Source organism: Ischnura elegans, chromosome X (assembly GCF_921293095.1).
Source record: "Ischnura elegans chromosome X, ioIscEleg1.1, whole genome shotgun sequence".
NCBI classification, from domain to species: domain Eukaryota; kingdom Metazoa; phylum Arthropoda; class Insecta; order Odonata; family Coenagrionidae; genus Ischnura; species Ischnura elegans.
Window position 1 is genome coordinate 7,220,404 of NC_060259.1, and position 20,804 is coordinate 7,241,207.

The 20,804-nt window shown below is 37.7% G+C and overlaps 1 protein-coding gene across 2 annotated transcripts in view; it reads right to left on the reverse strand.

The window, feature by feature from the left end:
* The window catches only part of LOC124171394 (nicolin-1-like), a 93,160-nt gene that overhangs the window by 37,262 nt on the left and 35,094 nt on the right, over positions 1-20,804 (reverse strand). Inside the window, exons 4-5 of one of the 2 annotated variants that reach the window (XM_046550567.1) lie at positions 5,963-6,106; positions 5,360-5,608 (exon numbers count right to left, since the gene is read on the reverse strand). In XM_046550567.1, the coding sequence (XP_046406523.1) occupies positions 5,360-5,608; positions 5,963-6,106 (393 nt within the window). The remainder of the gene's footprint in view (positions 1-5,359; positions 5,609-5,962; positions 6,107-20,804) is intronic. The other variant, XM_046550568.1, reaches the window with a different exon arrangement.

The window sequence follows — 20,804 nt, forward strand, 5'->3', positions numbered from 1 at the left end:
TTAATCAATCAATTTGAGAGGACTAGATTTTTACAAAAATACAATACCAACCGCCTGTCGTTGAAGTATCGGGAAAGTGATGCATAACAAATTCTGTTAATGTTATGGATTCCGCGAGCCAACTTTTGTATCGCCACAAAAATCGTTCATTATTTCGAGAACTCTCTATTTCTTAAGGTATGGCCATAGGATGCGTTTTGTCAGGAGGTCATTGAGAAATTTCAGAGCATCAGGGTCTTGTCTTAAATTCAGCCTCCGCGATAAATAATGCAGCAAATATTTTTTTCCGAATGAATGATTTTTTTCTCAATTCCAATCCCAGACGGCACAGAATCCTCCGTATCTAATTCGTATGCAGATAGTATACATTGACTACCGCTCTGTAGCTTTTTTTTCAATGGATACATTCTGCATACGAATTAGATACGGAGGATTCTGTGCCGTCTGGGATACTTTTTTATAGATATCAAGTCGTGTAATAATGTGAGGTGGCATTTTCTATTGAATGGCGGATGGAGGCTATGTAAAATTTAGAAATAATAAATTTATCGAACCTATGGTTATCCAATGTCCTAATGAGTACACGGGGAAGAACGTATGGTAAATGGGTAAAAGACATGGTAATCTATAAGTCAAGGTAGAACTGAGGGTATGATACACATTTTAAAAAAGCTAGAAGTTCCCGTGGAAATACCCCCGTTACGACGGTCAAAGGCTCCGCTCCGCGGTGTCATAAAACGACAGTTTTCGAAGTAGAATCCTGAGGGTCAGGGATCGGAGAGTGAAGGAGGTATAAGGGTCTCAGCTGGTTTATTTCTGGTAGGTCTTTTTGTATGAGTCCCAGGAAAACAACTCACTTTTTCGAGGTTTGAAAGCTTTTAATAGAAGTATGGTCTTCGATCGTATCCAAAGAAAACGAAATGAACTTCGATGAAACGTGCACTTACATCGCATGAAAAACCTCCACTGTCTTCATCATAGACCATTTGAGAATCGGTGTCTTGAAGAAAAACATAAAAACGGTGAATGCTGAGCGTTAAAACCCATACAGCTTCAATAACCTTACCGCGTCGCGGCTAATCCAACTCCCGACGCGCGGAGACGAACCCTACCGCGCGATCGAAAAATCAATGTAATTTCCGGCGACGCAAACTTATTTCAAAGAAAACTGCATAAAAACCTCAACAAATCTTCAAAGACTGCTCTCATATAAGTTACTCCGCGTGACTTTGCCGAAAACCCATTTGAAACTCTACCTAAATGTAAAACTTTGTCGAAAAACAGTATCCGCCATTTTGTTACTGCACGGTAAGAATTTATGGACGGTATTCTTTAAGATTACGGAAAATTAAAGAAAAAACACCATGCCAACAGATTATGTGGTTTTTTATTCCGCAAGAATCCACCCATAACTTCACCATCCCCTTACGTTGGAAGATTTTCAGAGAAAATTGAAGACGGGCGTTTTTATGGAAATTTGCTCACGTTTGAGCCTCTGTATCTCAGTAACGGGTTTGATCTATGTCAAATGAAGTACATATCCATAAATTTCAATTAAGTTTGAGTATAATTGCAAAGTTTCAAGTTTATAACTAAAAAAAGTCATTTTGTAATTTTGTCCGGCTTTTTCCGATTTCCGCCCACTGTGCGACGGTGCGCCATCTACGGCGTGAAATACAGGCAGTGCTACATTGAGGCCGCTTTCTGACGAAACGACTTTTCGCCGGCCGCCGTTCACGTCACGACGCCGTGAAATTCAGGCCGCTTTCAGACGAGACGACTCTCTGCCACGCTGTGGAGCGTGCCGTGAACGGCGGCCCGGTCCCAGCCAGCGGCCGTGTTTAAGTCAACGAAATGGTTACATTAGACCCACACTCAAGGTTTACCTGTAACAAGTTATCCAATAAAGCTGTCTAATGTGTCGCGGTGGGTCACCGGAATCACCGCTCGGCATTGACGCGTACCGGGCGCGTGAGCTTGTATTTTCGCTCTTCCGGGCCGCGTTAAATTTCTTTCCGCGCATTTTAAATTCATAATATCTAATTCTTCAGGTGAGAAAGCGCCTCATTCTAAACATTTCCGGATTGATACATGGGAATCGAAGAGATAATCTGTGATAAATTAAACGGCAAATTCTGGCGGAGAAATCACTACAGCGCGCGATATTACGTGGATGCATTATGCGCGAGACTAAACGAGCTAATTGACCTTGGAATCGTAATGAGATAGAGCAAATGAACGTAGGCAGCATTAAATAATGAAAACTTAGGCTTTAATAAATTATGACTCATAAGATGTGATTTTTTTCACTAATCCACCTAAAATCGCATAAAACGCGAAATTTCGTTTTTACTTACCGATTTCGCGTTATTTCGTGTTATTTCGCGATATTGCGTCTCGCAAAATTTACGGACCTCTACCTATGCGTGTGCAGTTGCTAACATGCATATATGCACGCGCCACCACTGCTGTATAATCATATTCTGGTGCATCTGTAAATTTGTGGCTATTCTATCAAAGGCATCAACAACAGCAAGGACTGGCTTTTAAGTACTCCCTGGTTAAATTTCAAGCACATATTGCAGCTGCCCTAACATTAGCTGGCAGAGAAAAATGTTAGAAATGGCATTCCACCGAAGAAGGAAAAGAACCAGCAAAGAAATGAGTATGCAGGGTGTCCCATGTATCTTCACCACCTGAAATAACTTTTTGTCCAGATGCAAATTCAAAAATGTGTCAAGAAAATGTTCATTAGCTGTCAGGGGGACATTAATCAGCATGATTGCCTTCCTTGTCACTTCGTTATTTACAAAGATATGAACAGGAGGAGTTATAGGAGAGGAAATGAATATCCAAATAAAAAATATAGGGTGCCATTTAAAAAAGACATACTGCTTATGAACATTTAGCTTGACAATTTTTGAATTTGCATCTGGACAAAAAGTTATTTCGGATGGTCAAGATAAATGGGACACCATGTATATCGCAAAATTCACCCCAATAAACTAAGGGAACGTCGGCCTCTTTCCAAAAGTAAAACGTTGCATTGACAGTAGAAGATGTACGCTATGATGGTCACCACCACTGGCATCAGTATTCTTCCGAGGGGAGTAATAAATTTTGCAGAAACCGCTTTACTCAGGTCAAACGTTCGAAATGTGAACTAAATTTGCGCTTTACGGCAGGATAAAATTGCTCCTTGAATTTCATTTCAAATTATTCTATTGCAATACCTAGTGCTCATTATTTCCTATTTTTTCTTTGCCTATTGTCTTTTATTTTTCAATGCCTTGTGACTCATTTGATTTTACTCCTGCATCAGTGAAAATGAAGTACTTAATGCTAGTAAAAAGTTTTCATTTGATAAAAATATTTAATAGAAATAACCTTCATGGTAAATTAATTTAGCAATAATAGCAATAAAAATAATATATTTAATAATGTGAATAATTAACCATATTTACAGCTTCAAAGAATGAAGTTTGAAAGCAATACTCATTTACAGCAGATATCTGAAAAAATTCCCAATCAGACCACAGTTGCTCCAAAGCAACATGTTGCGAAATCGACATGTATGAGGGAAATTTGAAAAAAATTGTATTATCATTTTCTTGTGATTATATTTATGCAAACTAACTACAAAAAATGTAATAAAAGTCATGGCAACTCATGTTGGGCGCTAAACCTACAAATACAAAAAGGATCAAATCTGTATTTTAGAGAGATTTCATAATACATCAAATCTAGATTTCCAAATCCTTTTTAAATACGTATTAAATCTGTTTCCGAAGTTTCTGCGCCACAAGCAGCGCTAGCGTTGGTGACGTAATTTTACAAAATGGCCGAAACATTGGTGATGAAGTGCGGAAGTGTGTTTTGTTATTGTTACTCTACGACTAGATTTGATGGTTGTTTTGCTCTGATATTCTGTTATATTTTTCCTTAATATCCATAGATTGCATCAGTATTTGCACCTCACAATAACCTGGATCTTCCGTATGTAGTGAACTGTATCATTCATTATACATGTATAGTTTTTTTAACCACATTCCATTACGTTGGTGCACATTTATATATTACGCTGGCTCATTATTAGCTTCATTTTATGGCTGTATTGTAATGTTTCAATGTGTAAAGCGCCACAGAAAATAGTGACGAGGGATGTGATGGTCTTGGCAACAAAAACAACGACGAGGAGAAATGGCCTTTTTCTTACTCAGCCCATGGTTGAACTGTGATTTTAGTGTTCTCACGCATGTTGACTTCTATGGCTTTGTTATTATGAACCTGCTTGCTAACTGAACCTTGCAATATAAACATTTTATCGTTTCTCTCCCAAAAAATTCACTAGAGTGACCGTTGGGCCCATGGTTGAACTGTGACTTCAATGGGCTCACTTATATTGACTTAAATGGATTTTTTTTATGAACCTGCTTTCTATCTGAACCGTGCATTATAACCCTGCCGTGCCGTGTAAATATTTGGAATTCATATATAGCGTTAATGAACATTACTTGTGATTTTTTAATAAAACATCATTTCTTCAATCTCATGTTTTTTAATCCGTATTATTAACCTATTTCCTCAAGTCAGTGTATTATTGCGAAGTGGTTACTTAATTTATTTTTCCATCTAAAAATCTATGACTTTGATAAGGGCACATTAAAAGCTAGTTGTGTTAATTAAAATTCTGAGCTGGATTGTGTGAATCTCGTCAAGACCTGAATGCTCCATAACAGGCCATCATATTATGTCCTCTAAGACACTTGATGACAGCTTCTTTTGATTTCCTGTTGATAGGCTTATGTGTTTCAGTAAGAGAGTTTACTTGTTGGGTGCTTAAAAAGCTAATTCTCATTTGAGTGAAGTGGTGAGACACGTAGATCTTATGATGGTGATAAGAGGTTCTTCCTTTGGGGGAAGCTGCCTCAATATCTTTCATTAATCCTAAACTAAGTGCTAAGGTTTCTCAAAGTTAAATGAAAAGCAATACTGTAGTGCACCCCTAGAAAATCTATATACTGAAATCCGTATTTAATCCCTGAAAAATCCTTTGCGTGGCACGAGATTATTTATGGATTAAATCTAGATATAATTGGGATTTCGTGGATTTCAAAATACGAGTTTAATACAGATTTAATACTTTCTGTGTTTGTAGGGGGGTTAAGGGTCTCAAATCCCCCTGAAGTGTTTGGAAGATACTGTGCCAAGTGTACCATCTTCGAGTGTATCCCCATAATGCACCCACTCTCCAAACATACCCTTGAAAACTTTTCTGATTACAACCTTAAATTGCCTTTTTTAAACCATAAGACACCAATGCTGATATTTCAGGGAAATGCAGAGATACTATACTCACCACAACCTTGGGGTGTGCACCTCCCCTTGATGAATGAAGGGAACCTCGACTACTATTGCCAGGAGACCATACGAGTGCAGTGCGGGTGTGCAATACTGCAAGATGGCCATCCTGCTGTCGCTGCAGGAGAGCAGGGCGAGTTTCTCCTCGCTTACCCTTTCCAGCGTCAGTGGAGCCCTTCCTTGGCATAGCTTGCTCTTTTGGCCCTGAAGCTGAATCCACACACCTCAATGAGCCATCAGCTGTCAACTGAAAGGGAAAAAGATGAGTGAAATATTGAATGCCATGCACTATAAACAGAGACACTGCTCAATGCCTGTGGTAGAGTGTAAACTATTTCTTAGCAGATTGAAAATACCCCTGAGATTAATAAGAATCCTTTGTTAAATTTAAAATATATTTTTTACCTTTCTTTCTTAATGACTTTAAATTTATTGCATCATAACACAAAATTTCAATTCAAATATTAAACATAACAATACATACATGAAAAAGTTAACAAATATTTCACAAAACAGTAATTCACTACAATGGACACGATCATAACGAACTCCCACTCCACAGCTTGATGGCCAGAGATTTAAATAAGATAAATGAAATTACATGCATGGGTAGTGCAGGGCGAGGGAGTCTTCTTGGGAGGTCCCGATACACAGCAACTTCCTCGACCAAAAATGTCCTCCATGATGGCGATGGCTGCCTCAACACGAGCCGCATTGCAGTGAGCCCAATCCACGGAGCAGCACTCTGTTGGCGCAGAGGGAGTGAAGGAGACCCTCGATAAGAACACACTTGCTCTTATTGAGGGACTCAGCTAGTTGAGGGTCATGTGGGTTATTTTGGCCTGCACTCGTGTTATCACGGTAACACTGCAATCTCTGAAACCTTTATAACGAGTGCACTTCCGAGCAACCCATGGTAACTTATGTGGTTTATCAAGCACTGTACTGTATCTTTATACAGTAAAACTATAGTGTAACAAAATCTTTTATTAGCTAGTAAATAAAAATTTACATTTAAAAGAAAACATGCTTTTATGTTTGTATTATGATGAGTACAATAAATAGAATTACACAATCATAGTAAAATAATTATCTCAAAATAATCTAAAAAAGAATTAAAAAATAAAAATGCACATGAAATTCCATAACGAATTGCGATTAAATTAAACATAATATTGTTATTTAAGTATTATGCCAATAATGAAGAATTTGACACTCAACCAGTGACGTGAAATTCTTGTTACACTGCCAGCAACGTGCAGTGTCGGAGACTGCAATTAATCAAATATTCATAAAATGTTGCAATGTCATTTTTATTGTTTTGTTTGATTTTTCCTTAAATGCTTAACTATTCTAAAACTAACATGAAATTTTTTACAATCCCAATATGGGCCAATTTTTCAGCAAAAATTGTTTTTTGAAACAGGATCAAAAACCTGATGTCAAAAACACTTGAGTTATGATTATCATATTTATGTATTAATATTTCACCAGATTTAAAAATAAGGCCTTAAATGTTAGTTGGAAGGCTAAGTATAATGAAACCTTGTCATTTATCCTGCTTATTCCTTTTGTTGATGCATTCTGCAGGCGATCAAAATAACATTTTTTCACAAAAGCACATGTATAGGCTTTTTTCATCGGAAAAATAAGAATGAGGTTTTCCTTTTCTTGTGCGGTGGACACAGTATACATGTTGTCAGCATCTCAAACCTTTCAACTTCTTCAGCCTCTTCCAACGGTAGATGGAGAATTTACGCAATAATTAATCCCGCCGGTCCCGTGAGTCTAAGATTTGAGATTCTCCTTCTCATATGGAGTCTAACAAGATCTGCAGCGATCGATTCAATGAAGTTCAATCGTGTAATATGTATCTCTCTTATCTTTAGCAGACTGCTGAAGTACAAAAGAGTTGACAAAGGAAATATTTAATATTCTGAAAAATACTGCCATTGGCAACCTCCTGGATGTGTATCTACAGCACCTTTTGTCTGAAGTATCTACGCCACCTTTAGTTGCGTTGTAAAATACAATTACCCTGGTTTCCCTGACTCTATATCATCACTCACCCAGTAGTGCATAAATGAAACTAAGCAAACAGCATTTTATATTTTGGGGACATTGGACATTACAGCCTTATTGTTGGCTGAGAATCCGTAAAGTGAAGAGCCCATTACGCGCCCTGTGGATGAAGCAAAATCACTAGGCCCTTTTATTTTTTCTAATTGTACCAATGTACATCAGCCCTTTTCTTTAATTTTTCTACCAGTTAACCCATTATAACCCAATGTTGCTTCTAAGCAGCATCCAAAATGTTTTAATTTTCTGCTCTCTTTAGGAAATATCTAAACTACACATTATTTTGTGGTGTAAATTGTGATGACGAAATATTTAGCTGCCACGATAATTATGACTCAGTGCAAAATTTTCAAGTTTTTCAAATGAAAAATCTTGAAATTTGATTCCTCCTAGAAGCAGCTCTGGGTTAGAAAGGGTTAATAGATGTGAACCAAAATTATCCGCTGTGATTTTCCTGTTGGACCCGATTATTGGCTCAAAGAGACACAAAGAACAGAAAAAAATGAATGCATTTTGACTGGGATGGATTTGATAGGTTTTTGTCTTTGTCTGACAGACATATACCATCTGTGTCTTTTCTAGCAGACAAATACTTGCACGCGTTAGACTGATACAGTAAAACCTCTATGTAGTGAACCTCTACATCGTACACCTCCATACTTCGTACCAACCCTCTGGTCCCGTCAGATTTACATGTGAATGTATAGGCAAACCTCTTTATCTCGTAAAACCTCCACATATCATACCAATTGGTCAGTTAGGCCGTCTCAGGGGTGTCTCGTTAACGTTAACGAGACACCCCCGAGACGGCCTAACTACCTCCGCAAATCGTACCGAGACAACTAGAGACCATTAATGCAGCCGCGATGACGTAGATGGAATGACATTTTCAGCGATAAATGTTTTGCACTTATTTTTTTTCTTATACACCTTTAATATAATGTAATTTTCACGTTAACCATTAGTTAGGGCCTTTTGTTCCATATGAGAGCATACCTAACAGTACAGGCATCTATTCTACTATTCTGATCATTTTAAGTGACAGTAAATTAAAGGCCGTTTTACACGGTACACGGAATTGCGCAGGTTAGAGCTGCATTAATTTCTAAAATGGCGTGGAATTGCGCGAATGCATGAACGAAATTAGAACAGGGGCTATTTTGCCGTCTCGCATCTACGCATTCTCGCGTGTGTTCTAGCCATAGAGATACTCTATGGTTCTAGCAATTCACCGCTTTACACAACGCAATATTTATTGCGCCTTCGCACCTACGTCAGATTGCGCAATTCCGTGTACCGTGTCAAACGGCCTTAAGACAGAGCGCATCGTTTTCCCTCGAATCATGGTAAAAATCGCGCTATAGCAATCGCTTTCTGTTGTTTATGGCTTTATTTTCTTATAAGTGCTTACATACTATGTTCATTTAATATAAGAGGCGACCAGCGCAGCCTATAATCCCTTGCCGGCGGTAATATTTCAACTAACTTAACTCCCATCCATAGAGAAAGAACCGCATTGCTATTTCCGCTGCTAAAATGAAAATATTTCATGACTTTACCGCGATTCGAAATATATCAAATACAGTTTTGCAATTATTTTTTGCCCAAATTTCCCTGCATGGCATTTTATCTATTTTATAAACAACTGATGAAAAACAGAAGAAACTGTATACCTAGGCTGCACAAATAAAAAAACTCAGGCAGTGAAATTAGAGGATAAAGGAATTATGTTAGGAAATATAAAACTAGCGTACTTCCCTCCGAACACTACTAGTAAATTACAACTTGGGAATTATTTATTTGGTCAAAAGGCATTATCGAAAACAGCTAGTAATTAATTTGTTATGGAGAGTGGATAGTGAAAATGACATTAAAAAGTGCTCATGGAACATCCTTCAGACCATGCACAGGCTGTGCCTTCTATGGAAGGAATTAGTATCCTCAGTTTTTGAGAAATCCTTCATCAAGGCTGGGATTACGGGTGGTAGCAAACAGGAGGAAAGTTTGAGAATTTTATTTATTTTATTTGAGAATGAACCTACAGAGTGGAGTGAGAACAAAATAGTTGACACAAATTCAACATTTGAAGACATTGTAAACGTAGATAATGATTTATCCATATGTTCACCGCATTCGTGGGAAGATTGTGGTGAAGATGTATATTGCAGGATACACCCACACAATGGTAACGAAACCCTTGGGTCGGGTTCGCTGGATACACTCCTGAGGCGAGGACTATAAGCGATTAGCTTTTCTCCTCGCCCCCAGAAGGGGAAGGACAGAAAGGAACAAGGAAAGGAGGCGCCACCGCGATAGGAGCCCGATGACGCCTCCAAGGAAAGGACGGGGAAGGAAGGAAGGGACGAGGAATCCTGCACCGTCACAAGGCGGGCAGGTCCTACCATCAGCGAAACCATGCGTACGCAATTAATATTCTAGCGACCTTAGAGGATTATTCTATGAAGAAGAATAATCCAACGATCAAATCGTTAGATGGATACACCCACACAGCACATCGTTGCCGAAGGACGTCCGCTGCACGTTCGCCGCGTCCTCTCAGTGTCCGCGGATTTTCAGGACAGCCAGAGGACAACCGCCGGCTGTCCTGGCCATCCGTCCGCACACTGTCCTATCTCGGATGTCCAGCGGACGTCCAGCTAGTGTCCCATTAGCAGGGTTTGGGAGTTTTGGTTTCCTCTTAAAACACTCACCTCCTCAAGGAGGAACTCCGAGAGAAAGTCTCGAGATCCTCCTCCGAGTAGGGAGTATAGGAGAAGGGAGATATAAAAAAAAAAACTCTCTCTCGTTTGTGAAGCCAGAATACTTCCTCCCGATCGAGGAAGAGGAAAGACATTGTAATTGTCCAATCTAAGGATAGGCAATAGAAGGTAAGTACTGCCGTACCTTTACTTTATATTGAAATTCTAGTTTTTTGGTCTTGAAATTTGGCGAACGAATTTTGAATCTACCGCTACTCCGCGATACAGGAAGGTATTCCTCCGTTCCTCCTTTCCAACAGAGCAAACAGAGGAACTGGAACGGAACACCGGAGACAGCATGGTTTCATGGTGGTTTGGCTGGTTACAAAGATGCAGCTGAATTCCAAGTAAGTTTGATGTGACTTCTAAATAATTTTTTCTTGGCGTTCACTGGCGGCAGTATAGTGTTTCTGCATACTCCTTATATTTCTTATAACTCAGCCTGTAATATCTCGAGGAAAAATATGGCTCTGCTTGGAACAACATGACCGTCTTGGTAAAACCGTTACTTGGCAACAAAAGGTAGCGTCTTTTTCCGTTGTTCATGGTGAAATTTTCGCTTTTGTTCCTTGTTTACATGATATAATTTAAAGTGGAAGTTCTTGTACTATAGTCTCTGTACGTGAGAACGTATAGGAAATAATGTAAGTGCTAGCGTATAAAATAGAACCTGTTGTTTTGATAATGTAGGCTACGGCTGAATTTGTTGAAAGTCCGTTCCTAAATCAGTGCAATAAAGTAGGGTTCTTGGCAATAAATATAACTAGGAATTGTACGTGTAACCGGGGGATTTTGCAACACGCATGTATGATTAATAGGTTTCACTTAAATTATTAATTTTTTGAAATCGGACTACACCGTGTCATTTCTTTCGATATGTATATTCACGCACGCATCAAAAAAGAACATTAATGTTATGATAAGATAACCACCAATGTTAAGCCTTTTTACAAAAAGTTTTTATACTCTTTATCTGTTTAATGGAACTAGGTTAATAATTAAAAATTTTAGGTCCTAAATAAATAAATGATCTATTATGTCAGTAAAGATAAGGCTTAGGGATTAAAAAATTACAATTCCGTCGTAACTTTAAAGCGTTTAATATATTTTTTCTGTCAAACTTTGCTTACCTATTAAACTATAAACTAATTTAACTACAAACTAAGTAACTGTGCTATTAGTCATCCATGCATTTAATTTAGCGGAAACTATAGGACGACTGTAAGAAACTCGGGATGAATCTAAACAAGGTCTAATTGTAAGTGATATATATTGTGTAAACAAACCTTACGGCTATGTTTCATGGTTCATTTATTTGCTCAAACTGCTGCATGAAATCTTACACCCAGAAAATAGAACTTGTGCATCTTTTCGTACAGCCATCGGTACACATTTTGATGTAGAGTATCTTGAACCTGGTATATTTACCTGGAGGCATCTACTGACTATTGCTTTCATTTAGTGGAGTTGAATAAAAATAGCTTATCTGTATTTTTATTTAGTTCCTATCTCTATTTATAAGTTTGTATGTCTGTCTTCTTATAATTGTCTGTATACTTATTTGTATTCATCCTTTACAGATGTTGCACTGAACCAGGACGCTACAGCCACCAATTCTAGTGTGGAAGTTACAGTGAAGAATTAGCTGGAACATGCTAAAGCAAGGCATGAGAGAGAGGTGTAAGTATTCGTTAGATTATTATATGGGTTTGGGCAAGGAGGAATAATTTTGGTCTGGATACTTTTTTGGCAAGTTGCTCCTGTTTAGGGAGCTCATATAAAGTACATTTAAATAATTATTATACAAGGTTCACCCTTCCATGCTAAAGGTAGAGAAAATAGTATTGTTATGTATTATTTTCAGATGCAGATTCCACTACCAAGTAATTCAAACAATTGAAAACAATTTTTGTTCTGCACATGGGAGGTATAATTTCAAAAAACATGGTTGAAACATGCTCCATAAAAGTTCGATGTATAACACCTGTAGAACTTAAGAATGGGATAACTTATTCAACAGGGATGGAAGTTGCACAGTACTACAGAAGCTACTATTTTCTAGTAGCTGTAGCTAACTAAGATACTAGATGTTTTGAAGTAGCTGTTATTGTAGGAGCTATAGAAATTTCAGTAGCTCACAGCAGGCCTTGGCTGCTATTCCCCTGTTATGTCCCTGTCGAAATGTGAATATTGCCAGTGAGCTAGGTTGTCACTTTTGCCTCGATACCAGACTACATAAGAACATCTATTTTAATTATTCAGATTGGAAGAATTCGGAGATCTAAATCATGGAATGGCCTAAACTACAGCAAGTTTTTCCTAGTTTTTCAAAGTTTCTATTTTTTAAGTTGCATCTCGGCCAATGCAGCCAAGTGGTTTGTGTGCCAAATCAGTGTGGCTGTTTTCACACTAATCCCAAGATATCTAGTCCACTTAACCCTCTCCTTCCTAAACCGCCCGAAACCGGCCGTAAACATTTCCCCGTCATGCACGAAGTTTAAATACCCATTTGCCCCACTGGTAGACCTATTTTTCTCGGCGATGAGGAACTGACGCAGGTTACTTCAATTAACATACAATAACTTGAAATATATTTAAGTGTTTTGTTTTAAATTTTGTATACGTTTTAAGAATATATTAATTTATTGAAAGAAGTTGGCCTTACCTTATATTGAATTTAATTCCCTCCTTCAACTCCATTTTCTTGGTGATATTGATGATAACATCCTATTTTGCAAAGACGTAAATCGCATCCGATGCATTTCCATGACGTTTCTATGCTCCGACCAGCGGGAGTTTTTCTTTTCTTAGAGCTGTAATAGGCGCACACTTTTTTTCTCCCCACGAACTTTACAAGAGAGTGTTGCTGTCTCTGTGAAAATGTGCCCATCGGAAGGATTCTTTTACGTCCCACTACTTTACGCGAGGAGAATTTCCCTATCATCTGCCTGTAAAGTGCTAAACGAAAATTCTTCTGTGTTACTCCATGCCTAGTATTTGAGGGTGAATTGGTTTCTTTGTACAAAATAAAACTGTTCACTATAGCCGTGTTTACGACGAAGGCAAATAAATATTTCCACCACTTTTTTGTTTTCCTACCTAAGCCATAGTAGCACCTTCTTTGATCAGCTCTGTCAACACCACCCATGTATTTGGTGTACAATGCAACTGAATTTGGACAGGATACCATAGTTTGTTTGTTCCCTTTTCCTGTTTTTCTTTGCACATAGACTTTGTTATTGAGATCGCAATTGGTTTGAAGGATACAAATATCCCGATTATCATGCCAAACCGTTGCAGTAACTTTTCCGCTCTGTAAATTTCTACTCTCTCCTCTTTGGAGTCTAAGTTTTTTTGGATATTTAAATTCCGCAGGCCATTCTTTACGAGATGATCTTGTAGTAGCGCATGCGTATGTGTTATTCATAAGTAGTAATTTCATGAGAGACACACTCGAAAAAAAGCTATCAAAGTACACATGATGATTTTTCCCTAAATAGTTTTTCATTAAATTCATTACAACTTGCGTCCCAAGAAGCATTTCACGATTTCTTTTATCTTTTTTCCCTAAGTACACATTTCCCTGCAGGACATAGCCATGGGAGCTTGCTAAAACCCAAACTTTAAATCCCCACCTCGTTGGCTTTCCTTGGATGTATTGTTTGATGTCATGACGTCCTTTAAAAGCAACCATCGCCTCGTCAACACTTAATTCCCTACCTGGTTTATACTTTACCTGAAAAGTATCCATTACATCAAGAACCGGCCTAATTTTATGCAATACATCAAAACCCTCCTCTACCTTTTTTTTTCCTGAGTTATATCACTAATATGGAAATATTTTGAAATTTTTGTGTATCTTCCAAAGGTCATACAATCATGAACAATTGAGCAGTCAATATCTTGGCTATGCCAGTAATCCCTGCTTTCAGGCAAATCGAATATTCCCAAGTATACAAGCACTCCAATGTATGCCACCATTTTATCGCACGTAACATCTACCCAGTCTTTTTCAGCCTTTCCTGAGGAATGTTGAAGATGTTCTGCATATTTGTTTGTGTTCTTGACAATGTTGTAAAAAAAATCTTCGCCCCCTAGCATATATTTTAGGAAGGAAAATTCATTGTCACCTATCGCCAAATTATGAATAGGCCCTATCTCTTCTTTGAACTCCGACGGTTCTTCAAAAATCAGGGTGTCCCTCCAAGAGTCATGCACCTGATCATCACCTTTTAAATCACTCGTGCTTGGGGTAACGTCATCCTCCAATTCTACTTCACTTGATCTGTCACTATCACTGTATCCTTCTTCTCCATTCAAACAACTAGAACTATCTGAATCACTCGAAAATTCACTTCTGTTCACTTCTTCTGCGATAGCATCCTCACTTAAAGAAGCCATGGTCATAACTGAGGGGCATTAGGTTTCTTTTCATTTGAGCTGAGCTTCGCCTCCTTGCCATATGAGATAGGAAAAGTGTGAGAGTGCGTGTGACCACCCACAAACAGAACGGAGGGGGAATCATTTTCTTTTCATTTGAGCTGAGCTTCGCCTCCTTGCCATGTGAGATAGGAAAAGCGTGAGCTTGTGTGTGTCCACACAGAAAGAAATATCGCCATAAGATGTGACAGTCACTCTAAATAACACAGGGCAGGCCTAGGTTTTCGTATCACATCATTTCAAAACTGGCCCTAATAAAAATCCCTTTGTAACGGCTTAAGAATCTTCTCTCCTTACTTCCCAGTTAATATACCACGCTGGAACAAAGCACCTTATTGTCTCGGGATTTTAGCTTATGGTGACGACGTTCTGCTTCTTCTTAATGAAACGAGAGATAGGAAGGATGCTTGTGCTAGCATAGATAAACACTCTCAAGATAAAACAGATGCCTATGAAGCTCAAAAGGCTGCCCAAAGTATAGCAGGCCAGGCCGGGCGGATTCGGCCGGTTTATGAAGGAGCGACTTAAATGGTGGCGGCCGGTTTCGGCCCGGTTAGGACGGAGCGGAGAATGAGGCATTTAAACTTCAATAGGGAGAGGGTTAAACTTCCTCCTTTGAATTTTCTAATTTCTTTTCCTCCTATATCATATTCAGCTCTTATGCATTAGTCTTCCTTTATAACCAGCTTACGTAACACTTTTCTTTACCTCCACAATTCACTCTAGTGTAGCCATAATCTTCAAGCAGAGACCAATTGTTCAGAAATATTATCCTCCATTTGAATGCTTTTTCCAATCTCTTTTTCGAGACCTCTACTTAGCTATCTGGCAAGGATGGATCAAAGATTTTTTTCTAGATTGTGCACCAGGGTCTAATAGACAAACAGTCTTCTCATATTTGGGATTAAAATCTAGTGCAACAATTGCTCTGTGAAAAATTTTCTTTATTACAATACATATATAAATTACTAACATATTAATATTTTTCTTTTTTCTCAAAATCTTTTCTTATTTAAGAAGAAGAAAAATTCAAAGAAAAGTTCATAAAATGTATGCAACCAAAAATGGACAGTTTTCCTAATTTTGAAACCTTAAGAATGTTAAACACGAGACTAATAAGACTGTAGCGTCCTGTCTTATGTAATCTGCTTGTTACCTACAAGAGACGGTTTCTTGCTACAATGAAATGTTTATATACTTCATTATTACAGGAGCAGTGCAGGAGAGCATGACAGCCCCTGAAAAGGATGTGGAGGTTGCCATCCAAAGCTGGCTAAGGCACGCCAAGGAGAGGTTACAGGGGAAGAAGAAAGTTAAATAATTCGTATGTAGTTTCTTGAATTGGATTATTTTAAGAAGCCAAATAAATATTGTGCATGGAATTTATGCCTTATTTATTAAAATTCTTGTTTGGACCTATTATTTATTAGTATCGAACAAAATGCAATCCTAACCTAAACGTGTCCTGAAGGTGTCCGGAGCGGACACTTTCAGGACGTCCGTAGGCCACCTTTTTTACTGACATGCGGACTTGCAGTGGACATCCTTTGGCATGAATTCGGACGTCCTACGGACGTCCATAGGCCACTTGGCGGACAGTCACCGGATGTCCTAAAGGTGTCCGTGTGCTATGTGGGCAGGAAGAGATGGATTTAGAGGAAGATATTGATAATGAGGGGTCAGTTACAGTTCCCACCAAAAAAGAGGTTGAGGATGTATTGAACATAATTGAAAGGTTTTAATTAAGCATGGAGGAATGCGATCATAATATAATTGTATTCAATAGAATTGAAAACATTATTTCGAAAGAGTTTGAAAAAAGTTTAAGCAAACCCAATAACTAATTTCTTTTCTAAAAATGCCTCTTGAACAAGTTACTTTTACCTTTAGGTAATCATTAAATTGTAAATATATGTTCCCTAATGTATGCATGTGTGTTTGAATATATTAATATAATAGTTTAAAAGACAGTAGTGCCTTTCATTTCTGAAGGATATGAAAAAATGGTGCCTATTACTAAAACCTCTCTATAGTGAACATCCATACATAAAATTGCCCAAATTTTGGTCCCCTCCATTACGATGTAAAGAGGTTTTACTGTAAATGTTTTCAGCATCAATCAAACGCATCCTTTTCAAACCATACGTGAAGGTCTTGCAGGTAATATACATTTTGAAACGGCATTCACACCTGAAGGCAATCAACATTTCATCAAAAACCTATAAAGGCTTTTTGATTCCACCAAATCAATGTTTTCTCTGGCCTGCAATCCCTTTCATACTTGTCTCTTACTGCTTCGTATTTGCCCAGTGCAAAATCAATTGCAAGATTCGCTCATTAAAAATCTGAGACTAATAATCAAGAGGCTCAATATCCCTACCTTGTGATGTAATGCTACCCTTCAAACCACCTTTATGAGTAACAAGGCTATAGAAGGGTGTACAAATTTTCCTCTTTGGCTTATTTGATGACATTTAATAGCGATTTCTCCTGTAAAAAACTTTTTCTCACCTAGGGAGAACTTTTACTACATCACTTCTGTCACCATCTGTGCTCCCTCCTTCACCATCAGTTTTATTTGTCGGCATGAGTCGACAGATTTTTGCACTGCTTGAGATACTACGCACACGAAATATATGAGCCAAAACATAGCCATAAATATGCTTCAGGCAAATATATACAGAGATGGGCAAAACACACGTCAAATGTATTTTAGATACAAAATACAAATTACTTTTAAAATCTGTATTTCAAATACAAAATACAAATTACTTCTAAAAATTGTATTTTGGATACTAAATACAAATGTAATTTCAAAATACATTCTTAAAATACAAAATACATACCTTCACCGAAGTTCTTATCTAATAAAAAATTAAAATCAATTCAAATATGAACTATTTTTAGAATGAGAGGCTCAAACATTCTTACAATGTATTTATAAGTAACTGGCAATCAGACCATTATCCAGGGCAAAATCTTTTAAATAATATGGGGAATATATGGTAATAATTTGTTTATTTCACTAGTCTCACTTACTCCTCCTTAATGCTCCTTTCCCTTCAAAAGCAATAATGTTTCAAACATAGAGACTGCTAAATTACTTCTTTTGCAATTGTGAATAAATCCTGCAAAAGAAAATAACCTTTCCACAGGAGCACTGGATGTGAGGCCAGAGTTATAATGTACAAACAACTTTTTTACAGCCGGATATGCACTTGCACATATCAATTTGTCACCTAGAAATTGCAATATTTCAATTTCACTCCTATTTAAAACATTGAATGAACTTAGGAGACTGCAAAAAAAGGTGCAAATGAATGTTTCCCTCCAGACATGGATGCGCAAAATTTCAAATGGTCAAATTGATTCCAAAATACAAAATACATAATATGTATAATGTTTGCAAAGGGTTCCAGAAATTTACCACAATTTTATTCTACTTATTGATAACATCTATAAAATATTAACATTTAAAGTGCAAAATGGATGATATTTCCAATAAAAACAGGATTTCATTTGTTTTGAGTTCGCCTTCAGAAACAACTTGAATAGTAGTTCATTATTACATAATGTATTTAAGAAAATTTAAGTACTTAATTGCCCACAATATGCAACTAAAAATGCTTCCTAACAAAATATTAATTACTGTTATGCTTGATAAATCAGTGCGAATTGTTTTTAACAACTTTTTGAATCATTTCCATCAGCATCACGTTTATGGATTTTTCCAATTTAGTGATGTGCGACCTCAAAGGCTGTTAATAGAATTCAATTGTAAATTTACAGAAATAAATAATAAGAAGGTAAAATTTTAATAGTGCTTAGTCCTTTTTACACAAAAATTCGAAGCTAATGAGACTTAAAGATATTTTGAAATGGTAATTTTGAAAATATTCATAATTTTAGAAACGCAGTGGTCTCTCAGACCGCACGTCACTGGTTAAGGGTTAAGAAGTATTCTGACAGCCTTCCCTCCCTTCGTGGACATCCCTCCTAAATTCACATTAAGGCTTAGTCCCTTTATAACTAAAAATCCTATGCTTGCAACATCCCCTCCCAGATCAGTACTCGCATCATCCACACCCTCCATCACCTCCATAATGAAGAAGCTGCCTCTCCTCCCCCACCATGTCCAGCACTTTGTCCTTCCTCCTCCTTGTCCACTTCACATTCTCCATTCTTCTCCAAACCTGCATCTCGAATGTCTCCAATCTTCTCTTGCCCTCCTTCCCAAGTGTCCATGTTTTTGCACGTGAAAGGCTACACTCAAGACCAGACTTTTCCCACGCCTTTTCTTATTTCGCTAAATAGCGAAATAAGAAAAGGCAATATTGCATCTAGAGTTCACTTTCCTTTTCTGAAATCAAGCTGATCTTTCCCCATATGCTTGTTTGACCTTGCCTTTATTTGTCTGTTTAATATCCTCAATGCCATTTTTGCAACACACAATATTAGGCTAATAGTCCCTTAACCCACACAATTCTACAGCCGATGTCCCACGGTCAAATTTGCATCAAAATTTGATGCAACTGACGCGCACCCTGTCCCACGGTCAAAATTTCATCCAACTGGCTTTTGGTCCTATCGTTTGCACAAAACACCGATTTGTCCAAATGGATAGGACAGGTTCTAAATTTTCATCCAACTGGATGAAACCAGCCAATCACAGGGCCTTTGACAAAAAAGCATCGCCAAGCGCTGACACACAGGCCACATAGGTTAAACTTATTTATCGTCTGCATGAGCATTTTAATTAATAAATATATATATTATGGACACAAAAATTAACTTTGTTGTGTTCCACACAGTATGCATTAAAAACCCAACCGGTTTCCACCTTTTCAGGTCATTATCATTATCGTAAACCTCTAAAAAAAGACCTGAAAAGATCGAATCCGGTTGAGTTTTTTCATTAGTACTGTATGGAATACTAAAAGGTTTAGTTTTGAATTTATAATGTCACCTTACCGCGAAGTGAATTCACAAAACATTATTTCAAATATATATATACATTCGTGATCGTCTATTTCATCGCCTGTTGTGGTCCTAAAAGTAAAAATGACCAAAAATTGGTCTCGATAGGCGATGGAAACTCTCAACTAGGAAATCCGTAATAATGAGCTGATCTATAATAAGAAGGATGCAATCTTTAGAATCGCAATACAAGGAGGGATGTTTTGGAAAGAATAAAAGATTTACTTAAGGTATCGAGGCTGAATTCTAAAGGTTAGCTTTGTGGAGGGCATACAATGCGAGCGAGCGAGCAGCTGGAGAAATGACTAATATTGACTGACGATTAACCTGTGAAAAACTACAGCTGCCCGTTTCTATCGCTATGATTATAGAATAAGGACCTTATGTTAGCAACTGCTAGATTAGGAGAGAAAAAATGTGATTTAAATGCACGTTACAGCACTATTCATAACATCTTCTCAACCACAATGTCGATCATTTATTAATAACATTTTCCTCGTGGGAATAAACTGCCTCACGTTTGTATCCTGCCGTTTTATTCTGCCCTCAACCTTGCTGATAAGGGACATGAAAATATCATCACTTATCGTCAATTATTATCGATAACATTGGCGACCAACTCCTTCTCCAATAAGACAGAATCCTTCACTTCCATAAGCTTCCAAATTTGTTAAAATCTTAGACCATTTAAGTAAGTAGACCTGCCATTCGGGCGGAACGCTGTGGCCAACATCGCACGGCGTGGAAGTGAGTGGGATGAGGGAGCGTGACGTCACGGTTGGGACTGCAGACGATATTCCATATGCGCGCTTGAGATATTTTAACGCTCATACGCTGCAAAGCCGCTGAAAAGCGACAATATTGGACACGCCAAATGATTATACACTTAATAAATATATTTTTACGATGAACTAAGGCATTTTATAGCCTTGACTGTGCGCAAAAAGCTAAATAAATCAAGATAAAGCGAGAAGCGATCGTATTAAATAAATTGATTAAGAATGTCATATGTAAATATGGGCGTACCCAGCGAGGGGCAGGGGGAGCAGCTGTCCCCCTAGAAGCAAAAATCGCAAAAGTCTTTAAGCAAAATCAGTACTGAATTGAAACGAAAGTATTCAACAAATTTTCTTCAAAACAACGAAAAATGATATGTATTAGTATAAGTTAAGTAACTGCAATAAAACT